The sequence below is a fragment of the Phalaenopsis equestris genome, unplaced genomic scaffold (assembly GCF_001263595.1).
Source record: "Phalaenopsis equestris unplaced genomic scaffold, ASM126359v1 Scaffold000600, whole genome shotgun sequence".
Lineage (NCBI taxonomy): Eukaryota > Viridiplantae > Streptophyta > Magnoliopsida > Asparagales > Orchidaceae > Phalaenopsis > Phalaenopsis equestris.
In genome coordinates, this window is record NW_018165040.1 from 2,731,957 (window position 1) to 2,748,173 (window position 16,217).

Genomic DNA, 16,217 nt, shown 5'->3' on the forward strand with positions numbered 1-16,217 from the left:
TATATATATATATATATATAAAATTGAAGTTTAGGTGTTAGATATGTAAATACATAGGAATTGAGTTGTATGTATGTAAATATTCCTTCAATCATCTTCTATTTTTGACGCACTTTTACCATCACAAGCATTTTTCAATCTCCTATAGCACGTTCCAACTTTTCAAAGACTCGAGGGGCATACTTCTGCCTCCGCCGTCGCTGTTGCCACACCCCTGACTTCGACAACAGCTACTTTCTCTCCAGCCAATGATTCTTTATCCGATACCTACCACCTCGTCCCTCGACCTCTTCCATTCAATAGCAATGACATGATATATTCTCGTTCACAACATGATGGTTTGATCTCAAGGCGTGAAAAGATAACGGGTCACGTAACTGATCATAGACGAGTTCGAAGCGGCAGTGACTCAGATGTGGAGTTGGGTAGTGGTAAGAAGCTTGAGAATTTGAATATTGAAGACGAATCTGATAGAGAAAAAGATTTGTCTGCCAAAACATATTCTACAGGATATGTGCAAGGAAGTTTAGAAGATGAGGATGTTTGCCCCATATGTCTTGATGGTAATTAATTTTATCAACTGTTATTATTAGTTATGACATTGGAAGATTTACATACAAACTACTCAATTCCTATGTTTTTACATATCTAATGCCTGAATTTTACATAACCTGTCAGCTTACCTATGTATTAAAAGGTGAATTTCACATATTTTAAGTTAAAATGGTGACATTTTTTATGTGATATGAAGTATTTATGTTGTATAAATGTAAAAAAGTAAAGTTTAGATGTTAGATGTGTAAAGAAAAAGTGTCAAAATTGTCTCATGATTCTTTGCAGGGGCCATTTTAGTCCTAGAGTTTACAAAAGTGTTAATTTAAACCCTAGACTCTTTTAATATAGGATGTAATAGTCCACATGAAGGACTATTTCAATCGTAATTTAAAGAGTTCGAGGGCTAATTGGATACTTTTATACACTATGGAATGTGTAAACAATCATGAAATTATTTTGACACTTTACTAGATATTTAAATATATAAGAATTGGGTGGGATGTATTTAACTGCCTGCATACTATTTGATATGAGAGATGGTTAGGTGCAATATTTTGGTAGTTGTTGGTCTTCAATGTGCGTTCGGGACTAGGGTTATAAACAAGTCAAGTCAAAATTGAGCCACCTCCAACTTGAGCTTGATTAATTAATCGAGTTTGAGTTGGTTCATGAGCTAAATTGTTCATTATAAAGGGGAAAATTGATTTTGATTCAGACAATTTGTTGTAGTAAAATGATAAAAAAAATGAGATAAGAGGAGAAATAATAAAAAATCATTAGATTTAAGGAAGTAAAATATAAATTTTAAATATTTTAAATAATTTATATATTAAATCTTGAATTTTAATATATTTCAAGTGTATTTTATATTGATATTCTTAAATGAGTTGGTTCCTGAGCTAATGAGTAGAGTCAAGTCTGACTCAAACTTGGATTGTCAACTGATTGCGCTCGGCTAACAAATTATTTATCAAGTTGAGTTCAAGCAAGCGGACGAGTCAACTTGATTCAATTACACTTCTAATTTAGATATATATATATTTTAATTTTATTTGACAAAGCCTTGCTAATACTATTGCTATTTCCCAATTTGGCTGCAATTGTTTGTTATATCTTTGAATTTTTTTTTTGGTGAGAACTAACTTGTCGCAATCAGACATCTAATAGTGATAGTTATAACTAAATTATTGTCCAGCTTTTTTCTATGGTATTCAAAAAAACCTTAAAAAACTCTTTTTTTTACACCAATATTTCACAATTATTTATACAAACAATTGCAGTTGTCTCGGACATATTCTCAATCATCCCTAAACATTTATTAGTGTAATAAAATAATATTTTTGGTTCTAAGTGCATTATTCTTATGATCTAATTCTGTATTGTGACATTGTGCAGAATACAATCCAGAAAACCCAAAGATTGACACAAAATGCTCTCATTATTATCATCTGAGCTGTATGTATGAGTGGATGGAAAGAAGCGACAGTTGTCCAATTTGCGGGAAGGTACTTTTATTATCTTTTTATTTAATCCTTTCTTCTTTTTTCCTTATTTAAAAGTACTCTCAATCTTCATTGAGTCATTTATTTGTGAAGTGATTCTTGCTTTTATTCAATATTGGAAGATTTGCATCCATGCCACTTAGTTCTTATGTATTTACATATCTAACACCGAAACTTCAATTTTTACATTTTTGCCGTCCTTACCTATACATAAAAAGGTGTATTTTCATTGGTGGGCAAAACCACCAACTTGTTTTTTTTTAAGTATTGGGCAAAATAATATATTGTGGTGTTTCGCTTCTTTTGCATGTTCCGCCTCTTTTACATTTTAAATTTTAAAGTAGTGATAATTTTGATGTGATATGGATGCTCTGGGTGGTGTTAATGTATAAAACAAAGTTTAGGTGTTAGATATGTAAATATATAAGAATTTGGGTTTTATGCATCTGATATGAATGATTTGGGTCATACTTTTGATGTGATACGAATAATTTTTTATTATATAAACGTATAAAACAAAGTTTAGGTTCTAGATTTGTAAATATATGAGAATTGGGTGGTATGTATATAAATGCCCCTTCAATATTAGCTTTAGGGTCTGTTCGGGGTATCTGTAGCTTATCCAGTTTATCCAGATAAACAGTTTATCCTGATAAGCTGCTGAGTAGCATGTCACCTCCCAAAAGAGCCCTTAAGAGAGGTGGGCAGCCCATGACTTAAATACTGTTTTTCGGCCCTCCCCCTAGCCGATGTGGGACTATTTGTCCTGACATTCTCCTCCACCCAATCACGTGACGCCCTCGTCACGGATCGGCTCCATCGAGGGGAGAGTCCACACACCTGACAGGCAGTAATCTGCTTTGATACCACTTGTCGCTTCCCAAAAGAGCCCTTAAGAGAGGTGAACAGTCCAGAACTTAAATATTGTTTTTCGGCCCTACACCTAGCCGATGTGGGATTATTTGTCCGTGACAAGTAGTTTATAATGATAAATTGGCTGGCTGTTTGGTTTTAGCGTTTGGAAAACAACTGATTTGCAACTGTTAGCAGATAAATAACTTTTCTTCTCTTGAACTAAATAAGCTAATAAGTTGTTTGGTTTGTGCAGTTCAAAAATAGTTGATTTGCACATGTTTACGAAAAAATGACCATTTTGGATGGCAAGGAAGGCTTCAAGGCATAATAACATGAAAATATTGTATCTATCTTTTGCACAATAAAGGCTTGCATTGGAAACTAAAAATTCTTAAATGAGATCATACCATTTGAAGGCTGGACAGTTGGACTAGAAAATATGTTTTGAATTTGCAAGGAAATTCATGTCAATGGTCATGTAATTGTTCATGAGCATGTATGTACAAGCCTGAAACTAATTACCATTCAAGTCTCCTTGTGTTACCATAGCATTTCAGGGCACAGGAGGTGATGTAATATCACTCCACTCGTCCATTTATTCAACAACTTGATAACAACTAAAATTCTAGACTTCAAGATCAGGTAGCACATCTCATAACAACCACTTGGGAATATCTCAGTTACAACTGTACTTGAGATTCCCTGGTCTTTCTATTCAAGAACTTCTTTACTCCATAGCTACTCCATAAATAATCTTGTATTGTACCTAGCAATGTATTGAAGATTCATAAATTCATATGTGAGATTTCTGTCATTACATTCTGTCTTCCTTTTCTTCTTCTAATTTCTCTTCTTCGTTCCAATTTCTTCATCAATTGTTCATTTCTCTCTCATTATGGATTCCGCTAACTCAAAAAATGAAACTTATCATTCATAACTCCATCACTATCAATCAATCTCTCTCAAATTCTAATAACCAACATAAAAAATCTGGTCACCACAGAGCTTATAATTGAAAACTACATGTCTGGAGATCTAAGGTATACAAACTGTTCAAGGCCAATGGTTTTGAAATATTTCTTGAGTGTACATCTCCTTGTCCATTGCCAGCTTTACCTGATTCAAATGAAAGTTCTCCAAAAATTCCCATCACGTATGGAAGCTCATTGTTCAAAAACTTTTCTTTCAAGACGGCAATTAGAACCAGGTTGTTCTTTGGCTGTTCTCTGTTGTGAGTAGATTCGTCTCAATACATTGGCTTCAAAAGAGCAAGCTGTTTCTCAAATTGCTCTTCTGCAATGAGGAGATTCGTCGCAAATGAGCCAGAACCTATCCAAACCAAAATATGGGACGAAGAAGTAGGGTGCGAACAGGCTTAACTTTTTTGATGGTTTCTGGTCGGAGCTGAGAGTAGGAATGAGAAAGATGGGAGTTTTGGTGGTCTTTGCAAGCAGCGATCCCTTCGCCTTCCCAGCTAGCGACAAGGGCATAAACATACCTCGAGCAGCCTATAGAAGCTCATTCGTGCGCTTAGAGAGGAAGGAAGGGCTTGCTAGAGCTTTGCGTGCGGGGACGAGGGCAGCCTCGCCAAAATTTTTAGCGAAACACGGACCGCGGGGTTTGGGTTTGACCCATGACCCGTATTTAATGTTAAATAAAAACTCAGTTTTCATATAAGTTCTCTGACCGCACGATCCAAACCGTGAGGTGATGTTTTTTAAAACGCCGCCGCAGCCGATAAGTTGCCTGAAACGCACCCTTAATTTTCTGTAGCTTTTTAACTTTTTGCCGCCTTAATCTCAGCTTTGTACGCAGTTTTTTTTTACTTTTTAAGCGATTTTCTAAATATTTTCTAGGGAGATTTGTGCATGTATGATTAAAAAAAAATTCTTATTTACAAAACAAACCTGTTTTATTTTTTTTTTCTCTCTTCAAAATGATGAATTCCAGCTATATATCTGCATTTGGTATGATCAAATTGATGGGAATTTAATAAAACAAATAAAAATGTGTTGGGTTTTATTAATTGTGGGTGGTAGCGTTTTAAATAGATGATATTTGAGGGCTATATATGAAATCACCTCAAATTTCTTTGTATTTTTTGTTATCGTGCAGGAGATGGAGTTCTGTGAGAGTACTTGATAAAGGTTTTTCTAGCAGAAATCTCCATGAAGGAAATAAAATCTGTAAATAACACTATCGGAGTTGCAGTGTTGAAGGTTCTTATTTACGGTATGGAGCAATTTCATGAGCTGTAAGTTTTGCTTTCCACTCTAAATTATCTCTACCTGATGAGTGCAATGTTGAAAGTCCCTTCTGGTGTCTTAAAGTGCCGTTTTTCCACTTTTGTCCCTTTTTTTATATAAATTTATTTGCTGCACCATTTTGAAATTTTATTTTTATTTGTATGCAATTTTACGGTTCTTTCCAGCCGACTTCAAAGATTTACATGCATGCCACACAATTCTCATGTATTTACATACCTAACACCTAAACTTTGATGTTTACATTAATACCACATCACCTATGCATTAAAGGGTGGATTTCATTTTTTTTAAAATTAATGATAGTGATATTTTTAATGTGATGGGAAAGATTTGAGTCTTAGAAATGTAAAAAATTAAGTTTAGGCGTTAGATATGTAAGTCCATAAGAATTGTGTGGTATGTATGTAAATGTTAAAATAAAAAAGAGGGGAGTTTCTAATATTTACAATGAATGAACTGCTTTAGGGTATGAGTGATAAAATTTATCAACGATGAGACAAATTTTCACTGAAGCTGCAGTTCCTGCTATATGTTTTCATAAGCGGGTTTGTCTGAAAGAAGTTTTTATGTATGTGCATATCTAACAGTTGAAATTTGATATTTACATCTAAAAAGTAAAAAACGTAAGCCATAGCCAAATTTCAGATTAGAGATAATAAAAAAAGTGCAACACAAGCCTCTGTGAATCACAAATTGGTTCAGCTAAGAAACAGAACAGTGTTAAAACGCTTATAACACACCAAAATCAGAGTCAAATACATCTCTCCATTGCAAATGCAGCTGACATAAAAAAGGAGTTACCATTACCATTAAGCATTTTCCTTTTCTTCCACACCAAATCAACTTATTACATATTTGCGAATCAAACCCTACCCTCCCAGAGGCATTCCAGCTTGGGATTTGATCCCGATAAGCTACGGAGAAGATGGCCGATCTCCATCGGCGGATTAAGCCCCATAGAACACGCTCTGTCCCAGCGCTCGAGCCTGCTGAGCCCCACACAGGGTCCGTACCTCATCTCCATGTCGAATTGTCGCAGCTTCTCCTCGCTGTCCTCGTTATCAGCTATTAGGGCAAACCGTTTTTTAGGATTTTTCGAAACTGCATGAAGGTGTATAGTTTAGAAGAATGAAGGAGAGGTACCTTGGAGATCAAGCTTTCCACAGGTGATGAGGGGTGCGGCTTGAGCGGAATCCGGCGATCCATGCGCGGCAGTTCGGAGGATTGACTTGCCGGAGTTTTTCTTGGAGGAGGAGGAGGAGGAGGGTTTCTTCGACACGCCTCCCTTCTTCTGCCGGAAGAAACCCTTGATGTCGGCTGAAGCCATCTCTCTCTCTCTTTCAAATTCAAAATGCAGTAATTTAGAGGAGAGAGGAAGACGGGAGAATTCCGTTTATATGGACGGATAGTCGGTGATGGGTTCGTGGGCCTTTTTTTGTTTTGGAGCGGGCCCGGCCGGCTTAATGTTCTTAGCCAGTTTGAGAGTTTTCATCATTATAGGAACTATATTGCATTTTTATCATCTTCAATCCAAATAATAAATAAAAAAATACCGAGGATATTATTTTTTATCATTTTTTTTGTTAAGATTGTATTTAAAACAGTTGAATTTGAGTAAAGTGTCAAAATAGTCTTGGACTATTTATATATGCAACTGTTTTTGTTTTAAAGTTTATAAAAGTGTCAAAATAGTATGCAGACTCTTTAAATTGAGGTGAAAATAATACACATGAAAAATTATTATAACTAATTTTAAAATGATGGGGGATTATTTCAACAATTATATAAACATTGGACTAAAAACGCCCTGCTTAAATAGTCGATGACTATTTTGACATTTTACTCTTTAAATGAGCTTATTTATATATATGTATATTATATATATATGGAATTTGATAGAGTGAAAATATGAGTTAACTTTCTTGAATTGTAATATTTGAGTGAAAGTTTAATGAATTTCTATTTTGTAAATAATCAAAAATTAAATGACAAATTAAATATATACCTTCACTCTTAGTTGATAAACATATCATTTGTGTTATAATGAGCATTCTAAAACAAAATATTTATTTATAGATTACATGCTAATTATTTTATTATATTGGAAGTTTACTATAGATTAAGTTCATCCACTCAAATATCCATTTTAAATGGGTGCAGTTGTGTAAAATTAGTTCGCAAAATTATTTTAGAAAACAAAAAAATTTTGAAAGTTATTATAAGCATTATAATTTTATTTAAGTATTGATTTGTAAGTGTAATTATGAACAGCTAATTAAGTAACATGGCAAGAGAATACAATAGCAAAGAAAAATTCTATAAATAAGAATATCCTCAATATAATGATATATTATAATAATAAATGCTCCAATCATAAATATTACTCATATGTTAACGCTAACATAGTTGATCTAGATAGTTATACCTCTACATTCACATAAGACTCTACTCTCTTAATTTGGTGAGAATATTACATGCAGTCAAGATGCATCTGAAATTCATCTATAATATTGTTGTACATAATATATATAACATTGTACGTATAGTCTGAATGCATCCGGATTCTATATATAATATTCTTTTACTTAATCTGAGCCCATAACCTTCATATCACAATAAAGGCCCCATTAAACAGCTAATTTGCATTGTTTTATTCACAAGCACTCAACCTACTTCAAAGTACTTGATGCATTCTAGAAAATTTGCGGCAGTAGAGTAATGAATTATCGTTTTAGTTTTGCACGAGGATTCAACATGCACTCAGATGAAAGAGAAACAACCTGTGATGACGCCATAAGTTGGAAAACCCGTAAAGGGAAAAAACCACGGGGCCTAATATAGTTATAAAAATGTACTAGATTTTCTAAGTTACAACGTTGACTGAAGGTGTCTGGTCAGCGGTGGTTGGCGGTGGCCGATGGAGGTCGACATTGGTTACTAACGGCCGGTGGTGGTCGACGACGATCGACGATGTCATGAATGATGTTGGACTTGTTCTTCTCAAGTTTTCTCTCCAGCATTCTTCTTCATGTGAGGGGTGTGGCTCTATTTATAGTTTTTTTGGGTGCAATTAATGCAGAAATATGAACTATTTTTATCGGACGGTCCGGAGAGCTTCTCTCGATCAAATGGTGTTTGATGGACATTTGAGTGCCTTAACGATGTCAGAATTGAACAATCTTGGGCTCGTTGGATTCTTATTGTCGAGACGCTCGATTTGACTATGAACTCGCTAGATTCGACATACGTTTGACCTTTCAAATGCCTTCAGAAATCCTCCAAGAGTGGTTTAATGATTTGATCAGGGCTTGATCTAACTCAGATTGGACTAGTTTTTATATCATTGGGTTTGTCTCATCGAACCAGACAGTTTGACCATAAGTTAACTGAAATCAGAGCTCTGGATGACTTTTAATTGAAGCTTGGATATTTTTTGCTCAAAATATTACCTCGAGATTCATGTCAGATACTGAAATGATAGATAGTAATAAAAAGGAAGCTCTGCATACATGCCACTCAATTCCCATGTATTTACATAACCAACACCTAAACTTCAACCAACACCTAAACTTCAATTTAACTTCAATTTTTACATCCACGCCCCCTTACTTATCCATGAAGAGTGTATTCACTTCTTAAAAATTTAAAGTAGTTGTACTTTTATGTGATATTAAAGGTTTGGATGGCATAAATATAAAAAATAAAATAAAATTTAAGCATTGGATAATTAAATTCATTATATTGGGCGGTATGCATGCAAATGCCCCCAAATAAAAATTGGCTGGGATAATCAAACAAATAGTAGCATTTACATAAAAGTCACACATTTCTTCTGTATTTACATACCTCACCCCTAAACTTTTATATTTACACATATCACACAAATCCTTTAACATTACTTCAAAAAAGCACCATTATCATTTTCTTATGCATACGTATATACCCTAAACATGAAGATGTGAGATATATAAATACACATGACAAGAATCAAGTGCTACATATATAAACTTCCCCACTAAAAACATATAATTTTAAATTTGAAAATTGTTTACGCTGGCAGCATCCAATTCTTATGTATTTACATATCTCACACCAAAATTTAGATTTTTGCAAACACAATATTTTATCTATGTTTTGAAAAGCATAATGAGTGATAAGTTAGATGCTGTGTTTATAAAAACGAAATTTTGGTATAAAATGAGTAAATGCGGGTGCTACAGATGTAAATTCCCCAAAAAATTGCAAAAACCCCCTTCACCCCTACCAAGGCTTCAAATCTCCCACAGGACCCGCGGTCCAATTCAAAGCCTTCTCCCCTTCTCTCATATACACATTCTCACCATGCGGGAGCTTCCTCGCGAGCCCATTCAAGATCTGGTGAAACGCATCGCCTGCTTGAGCCGGCTGAGGGAACAACATCGCCTGCTTCATCGACGGATTCGCGAGCAATCTCTGCTTCCTCAATATGACTTCCAGAGGTATCGATGTGAGGATCGTATCGAGCTTCTGAACATCATCTTCCGCGACGAAAACCCCAATTTCGTCCCACGGGATCGCGTCGGCGAAGGGGAGGACTATTTCGTCGGCGATGATCACCGGAATGCAGCCGAAAACAACCGCTTCGACGAGTCTAGGGCTCCACGGAGCCCAGCCGAGGGGGCAGAGGCAGAACACGGATCTCTGCATGTCTTCGTAGTATGTGATGGGATGCTGTGAGGATATGTCGAAGAGAGGATTGTTCTTGAAGTTCTCCCATACGGATGCCCTGGCACCTCTGCTCATGGATTGAAGAAACTACGGTAAGTTCTCTTTGTGGGAACTGCTGTTTTTGTAATTATATATTTGCATATCTAAACATCTAAATTTTGAATTATGTACACATAATGATGTCTTACATATGCGTGACAAAGGTGTATTTCGCTTTTTGAAAGTTAAAATGGAGGTATTTTAAATGGGATATGAAAGAGTTGGTGGTGTAAATATATAGAAGGTAGAGTTTATGTGTTGGATATGTAAATGCATGGGAATTGGTTGGTATGTATGTAAATGCCCCTTTTATTTGTGCTGTTTACATATATACCACAATTCTTATGTATTTGTGGCATTATAACTTTAAAAAAAATGGAATACGTGCCTTTTTATGCATAGGAAAGGTTGCATGTATCATGTTTGTAAAAATTGACGTTTAGGTGTTAGATTTGTAAATATAAAAGAATTGAGTGGTATGTATGTAAATCTTCCTAATGTATAATATACCAGTTTTATGGTTGTTTTCTCTTGCAATTACATATATATCCTAAAAGCCCCTCAGTTGCCCCATTTCACTTGAGGTTTTACTTCCACCACTAAATTCTAGTTCAGACTCAATAAGATTATTCTTCTATTGCGCTAGCTTCTAAGCATAGAAATTTTATTTGCAAATATTACAACACATTCTTAACTACATAAATAGAACATTTAATGAGTTTTTCATGAAAAAAAATAAAAAAAAAATAAAAATAAAAACAATTTATTATAACTGTTTGTTTGTACTTTTTTGTCTAGTATATCTTCATAAGATTCTAGAGGCATTTACATACATACCTCCCATTTCTTATGTATTTACATATCTAACACCAAAACTTTACTTTTTGCTTTTCTACAACCCAAATCTTTCATATCACATCAAAAATACTATCATCTAAATATATAAAAGAAAAAGTAAAATATATTTTTTCATGCATATGGAAGGTGGTATGCATGTAAAAAATTCAAGTTAATGCTAAATATGTAAATAAATAGGAATAGAGAGGATTTGAGAGCTAATACCTTGCGTAATATCCGCCTTGAGGATCATTACTATCATCATAAAATAAGCCTCGAAAGTAAACGAAGATTGAACGAGGAGTTTCGGGAGGAACCAAGTGAGCTTGCATCTTCTGCGGTGGAGCATATGGGGGAATAGTTATAGATCCCTCCTTCAAACATACATGATTCATTTGTCCAAATGTTTGAACTAAAGTTGCTCGTCGAAGCAATGGAAGAATTCCTCGTTCTATCGCCTTCGCTTCCTAAAACACCATTGGCACATTTGTTGCGTTAGAAGTAGAGACATTGTCAGCCGAGGCATAGCGAGTTTGATATGTGTTTGTGCTCAACTTAATTTATTCAAAGTTTGCTCATTTTGAACTTTATTCGTAAACATCATGTTCATGTTTGATTTATTCTATGTTTAATGAGCTTGATCATTTCACCTTAGGCCTGAATTTGAGTCAAATTTAGAAGAAAATTGGAATATTTACAAATCTATCACTTAATTCCCATGTGTTTACATATCTAACACCTGATTTCAGTTTTTACAAGCATGGCGCCTTACCTATGCATGAAAAGGTGCATTTCACTTTTTATAAGTTAAAATGGTGGTACTTTTGATGTGATGTGAATGATTTGTGTGGTATAAATGTAAAAATTAAAGTTTAGCTGTGAGATATGTAAATACATAGAAATTGGGCCGTATGTTTGTAAATGGCCCAAAAAAATTTAACATAATTGCATGCTGCCACTGAATTCGAATCCAATGGCTATCATGAACATATACTTAGTAAAATAAGTGATACACAATGAAAATCTATACTAAACCACATGCTACTCTTAGATTCAAAACCAATGGCCATGATTAACATCTAGTAAGTAAAACAAGTAATATAGATTTAAGCATACACACAAATACACATACATCACTTTTATACTTAACAATTAATGAGACAAATAAGATAGAATATCCTTTTGGAAAATTTACATACGTAGCATACACCTCTTATGTATTTACACATCTCACGTTTAAATGATTAAACTTGCATATTTACATATATGTACGCTTTGGTGCTTTAAATGTATGCATTAAAATGTGTATTTCACTTTTTAAAAATGATAATAGTACTATTTTTAATGTGATATGAAAATTTTAAGGGTTATGTGTGTATATATGGAAGTTTAGTTGTGAGATATGTAACTATATAAGATTCGTGTGCTATGTATGTAAATTTCCCCATATCTTTTCCGTCAATCCTAACTCGAATCATAACACAATATTTGATAACTAAATAGGCATGAGATTACCTGATAATGGAAGCACGCACCAAAATCATGAGGAACAACAAAAAAATGATCAGCTCCTTCTGTTCTATTCCAATAAGGCCACCTTGTTGAGATAAGTTGAATAGCGCTTCTCATCATTCTTGGGGATTTAAACGGCAGGGGAAGGCCGTTAGGAGTCAAGTCACACGTAGAATAAACCGGCGTGTAGAACCAGTCGGCCTCGTCGGGATCAATGGTTCGAACCGGACTCGAAATTAAGAAGCGGTGCATGAAAATTTCGGCCGCAAACATATGGTTTAGGCATCGAGGATCCTTCTCAACAAGCTTCTTATTGTATTTGCTTGGTAGGTCATAAACAAAGACTTTTAGTCTTCCAACAGGGTTGTCTTCAAGAACATCACCAGCACTGCCTATTTGTTTTGGAATGAGAATTGGAGAGAACGGTAACATATGATTTTTAAAAAAAGCATTCAGTTAGTAACCAGAGATGTAATTTAAGAAAAAGAAGTATGATAATGAGTAAAAAGATTATTAAGCTGAGTAAGATTTAAGGAGAAGCATCATATTCATAAGCTGTCAAATTAGATTTGTGTAAAAAATAGCTTTGATATTTAGTTGGGGCGTTTACATACATGGCACATATTCTTATGGATTTACATGTCTAACGCCAAATTTTTTTTCATTCATATCAAAAAGACCATTATCACAAATTTCTTAAAAGTGGAATACACCTTTTGATGTATAATTAAAATGGTATTCATGTAAAAAATAGAGTTTAATACAACAATATCAAAGCCTTAATCCTACTACGTGTGGTCGGCTACATGAGTCTTTTTTCTCCAGTCTTTTTTCTCCATTGCGTCTTCTCCATTGCGTCCTATTTAGTGTCATATTTTCATTTAGTTCTAATAAATGAAGATCATTTTTTAGACGATAAGCCCAAATCTTGCTAGGTCTACCTCTGCCTTTCTTAAAATAAGTCAAATCTAAAACATCTATTTTCCTAATTGGATCATCATATGGTCGACGTTTAATGTGACCAAACCATTTAAGACGACTTTCTCTAATTTTGTACATCACAGGATATATTCATTTCACATTTTGTCTCTAAGTGTAAAGCCACTCATCCACCTAATCATTCTCACCTCGGCAACACTTAATTTAGTATTATGCTTTTAGTATTATGCTTCTCTTTGCTTCTCTTTTAAAGGCCAACATTTAGCGCCATAGAGCATTGCAGGTCTCACCACCATCTTATTAAGTTTTCCTTTCAATCTAAGGGGTACTTTTCTATCACACAAAAGGTCCGAAGCATTCCTTCACTTCAACCAACCAACTTGAATTCTATTATTAACATCCCCATCTATATAACCATCGGTTTGTACAAACAGATCCAAGATATCTAAATTGTTCACACTTTTTAATAATTTGATAACCCAAAGTTACACTTATGTTACTAGAGCTACTACTACTAAAATTACATTCCATGTGTTCAGTTTTGGTTCTACTCAAATGAAGGCCTTTAGACTCCAAGATAGACCTCCATAATTCAAGTTTTCCTTGGGTCTTTTCTCTCGTCTTATCCACAAGAAGATATCATCAACAAAAAGCATACACCAAGGTACATCCTCCTGTAAATGTCCAATAAGATTATCCATAAACTAAAACAGAGTTTAATATGGGCTTAAAATTTGCATCAACATATTTTGATGCAATTTGTATCACTATGGACTTGAAATTTGTTTGATTGGCTAGAAGATAAGTGTTGTGTATGAAGAGTTATTGCACTAATTTCAAAGCAAATTTATTTATCTTTAAGCCTATCCTAATGTAAAATATGTCATAATATTCTAATGTGATTTTCATTTGAAAAGGATCTCCTTGTTCAACTATGAGACTCACTTATTTGTTTCTATTTATTTTCTTAATATTTACAATTTACCCTATTTTATTTTCTTTTTTTTTCATAGCCTTCATATAACAGGTATGAATTGAGTGGATGGAGGGTTTAAAAAATTGACATGAATATAGTTAGTGAGAGGGTTTTTCCCACTAAGTTAATATTTTGCAATTACATATAGGGCAGTAAAAACATTGCTATTTACAAATCAAGCACCCTCTTTAATTCATTTTTCAAATTCTCGCCCATATATAAAAAATCATGGTAAAACTCCAACCCATATTTTCATTTTTTTTTTTTAAGTTCTCAATGGTTTGATCGTGGCACATCTAAATGCATCAGCTCAATAGTTTCAAAAAATCAACTTGGTGCCTCATTTGTAAATAACAGTGTTTGAGGTGCTCTGTAGGAATTATCCCCTTCTTTTTTTATGAGGTCATTATAATTATTATTAAGTCATGTTCCTTTGGTTAATAGAAGAAAGTCCAAAAACCTAATTTGGGAAGAAATAGATACATGTGGCACCAAACACTTGCAGATCAAAACTCTAACCACCAAACACAAAGAACAATATTTAGGCTAAAAAAGTCAGTTCAAATTCATGATATTACATAAGAAAAAAGAAATTTGCAGTGAAAAAAGAGAAAGAAAAAGTTAATTTGCACCTGATATCCTTTCAGCGCTGCGTCTCCCTTCCATCTTCAACGCTTCAATACTCAAAACAAAATGTGAGAGAAAAAGAACAAAAATAGCCTTTCTTCCCCATTCCTTCGTCTTCGCCATTAGCAGAAAACTTGAAGAAATTAAATGGAGCTCTCAGCCTGAAATCCTTAATAATAATTGTTCCTTCTTTATGCAAAAAAAAGGAGAGATTTTTCTTCTGGTTTGGTTACCGGTGAGAAAGAAGAGGGCTGGTGACACTGAAGAGAAAAAGTGAGTAATTTGAGTTTATAGAAAGAAAAAGGAGGGGCAGTTGGCTACTGCGTTTTCCGCATGAGCTTTGCTTAAAGAAATGGTGAAAGAGGTTGGCTTGGTTTATTATTTAATTGGAAGATTTACAAACATACCATTCCTTCTTATGTATTTACATATCTAGCACCCATACTTATTTTTTTTTGCATATTTTCCAATCTTATATTATGCATGAAAATATATGTATTTCAGTTTTTTAAAGTTAAAATAGTGATATTTTTTAAACGTACAATATGAAATTTAGGTGTTAGATATGTAAATGCATAGGAATTAGGTGGCATGTTTGTAACTGCTCATTTTTTTGTTGGAATATTTACCTACATACCTCTCAATTCTTATATATTTACATATCTAACACAAACTTAAAATTTTTTTTTACATACACGTCTGCTTTACTTATGCATGAAAATGTGTATTTTATTTTTTTGAGCTTAAAATAGTGAGTGTATGTGGTATGAATTATTCGGAAGGTTTTAAGTGTTAGAAATGTTGATACCTAAGAATTGTGTGGTATGTATGTAAATGCCCCTATTTAATTTTGTGCTGATTTCACACATGGAATAATATAATTTTGGGCCATGCAATTTTTTTTATAATTTAAATAATCAAATTAAAAAAAAAATTATTAATCAACTTGGTTCAATGTGCAAGTATCCCTGTTGTAATTTTGATGAATAATATGGGCAATTTTGCGAATGTGAGATGTAAAATTTCCTTAATAATACATCATAGTTTGCTATTTAATTTATATATCAATATTTTTAGTTTTTTTTTATTTTTAAATATGTTTAACTAATTTTAATAAAAAAAAATAAAAATTGATTTGATGGGAGGTCAGCTTCATAAAACTATACTGCAGCTCTTATGTTTCTTTCAACCACCCTACTCTCCTTTCACCGACCCCAACCATTCTTTTTTCCGTGAATTTTAGTAGTTCTCTGAGCTTTCTATAATGGCTGTTTGGTGCCCTTTAATTAAATTAATATGATGTTATCTTTAAATAATATTTAATACAAGGGTACATTTACATATCTACCACATATTAGAGGATTTAAAATTGATTTTAGATGATATATATATATATATATA

At 33.7% G+C, this 16,217-nt stretch overlaps 3 protein-coding genes across 7 annotated transcripts in view; 1 reads left to right on the forward strand and 2 right to left on the reverse strand.

The window, feature by feature from the left end:
- The window catches only part of LOC110029777 (E3 ubiquitin-protein ligase At3g02290-like), a 27,899-nt gene extending 18,360 nt beyond the window's left edge, over window positions 1–9,539 (forward strand). For 2 of the 4 annotated variants that reach the window (XM_020732208.1, XM_020732209.1), the window contains exons 3-5: window positions 149–563; window positions 1,951–2,060; window positions 5,028–5,397. In XM_020732208.1, coding sequence (XP_020587867.1) covers window positions 149–563; window positions 1,951–2,060; window positions 5,028–5,054 — 552 coding nt within the window. In that variant the 3' untranslated portion in view covers window positions 5,055–5,397. Of the gene's footprint in view, window positions 1–148; window positions 564–1,950; window positions 2,061–5,027; window positions 5,398–9,399; window positions 9,435–9,465 lie in introns of those variants that run through there. The other 2 variants (XR_002294575.1, XR_002294576.1) reach the window with 2 other exon arrangements.
- LOC110029778 (DNA polymerase delta subunit 4) lies at window positions 5,577–6,666 on the reverse strand. The gene is made up of 2 exons (XM_020732210.1): window positions 6,323–6,666; window positions 5,577–6,244 (listed from the first exon to the last, which is right to left on the reverse strand). Exons 1-2 carry the CDS (start codon window positions 6,504–6,506, stop codon window positions 6,042–6,044), a joined length of 387 nt encoding a protein of 128 aa, XP_020587869.1. The 5' UTR covers window positions 6,507–6,666; the 3' UTR covers window positions 5,577–6,041.
- LOC110029776 (probable glucuronosyltransferase Os01g0926700) lies at window positions 8,880–15,158 on the reverse strand. Of its 2 annotated transcripts, none has more exons than XM_020732206.1 (4): window positions 14,822–15,158; window positions 12,278–12,666; window positions 10,988–11,229; window positions 8,880–9,953 (listed from the first exon to the last, which is right to left on the reverse strand). In XM_020732206.1, exons 1-4 carry the CDS (start codon window positions 14,937–14,939, stop codon window positions 9,440–9,442), a joined length of 1,263 nt encoding a protein of 420 aa, XP_020587865.1. In that variant the 5' UTR covers window positions 14,940–15,158; the 3' UTR covers window positions 8,880–9,439. The 2 variants fall into 2 exon arrangements, with proteins under 2 accessions (XP_020587865.1, XP_020587866.1); XM_020732207.1 differs by having other exon boundaries at window positions 12,278–12,662; window positions 14,822–14,891.
- Between the last annotated feature and the right edge of the window lie 1,059 nt (window positions 15,159–16,217).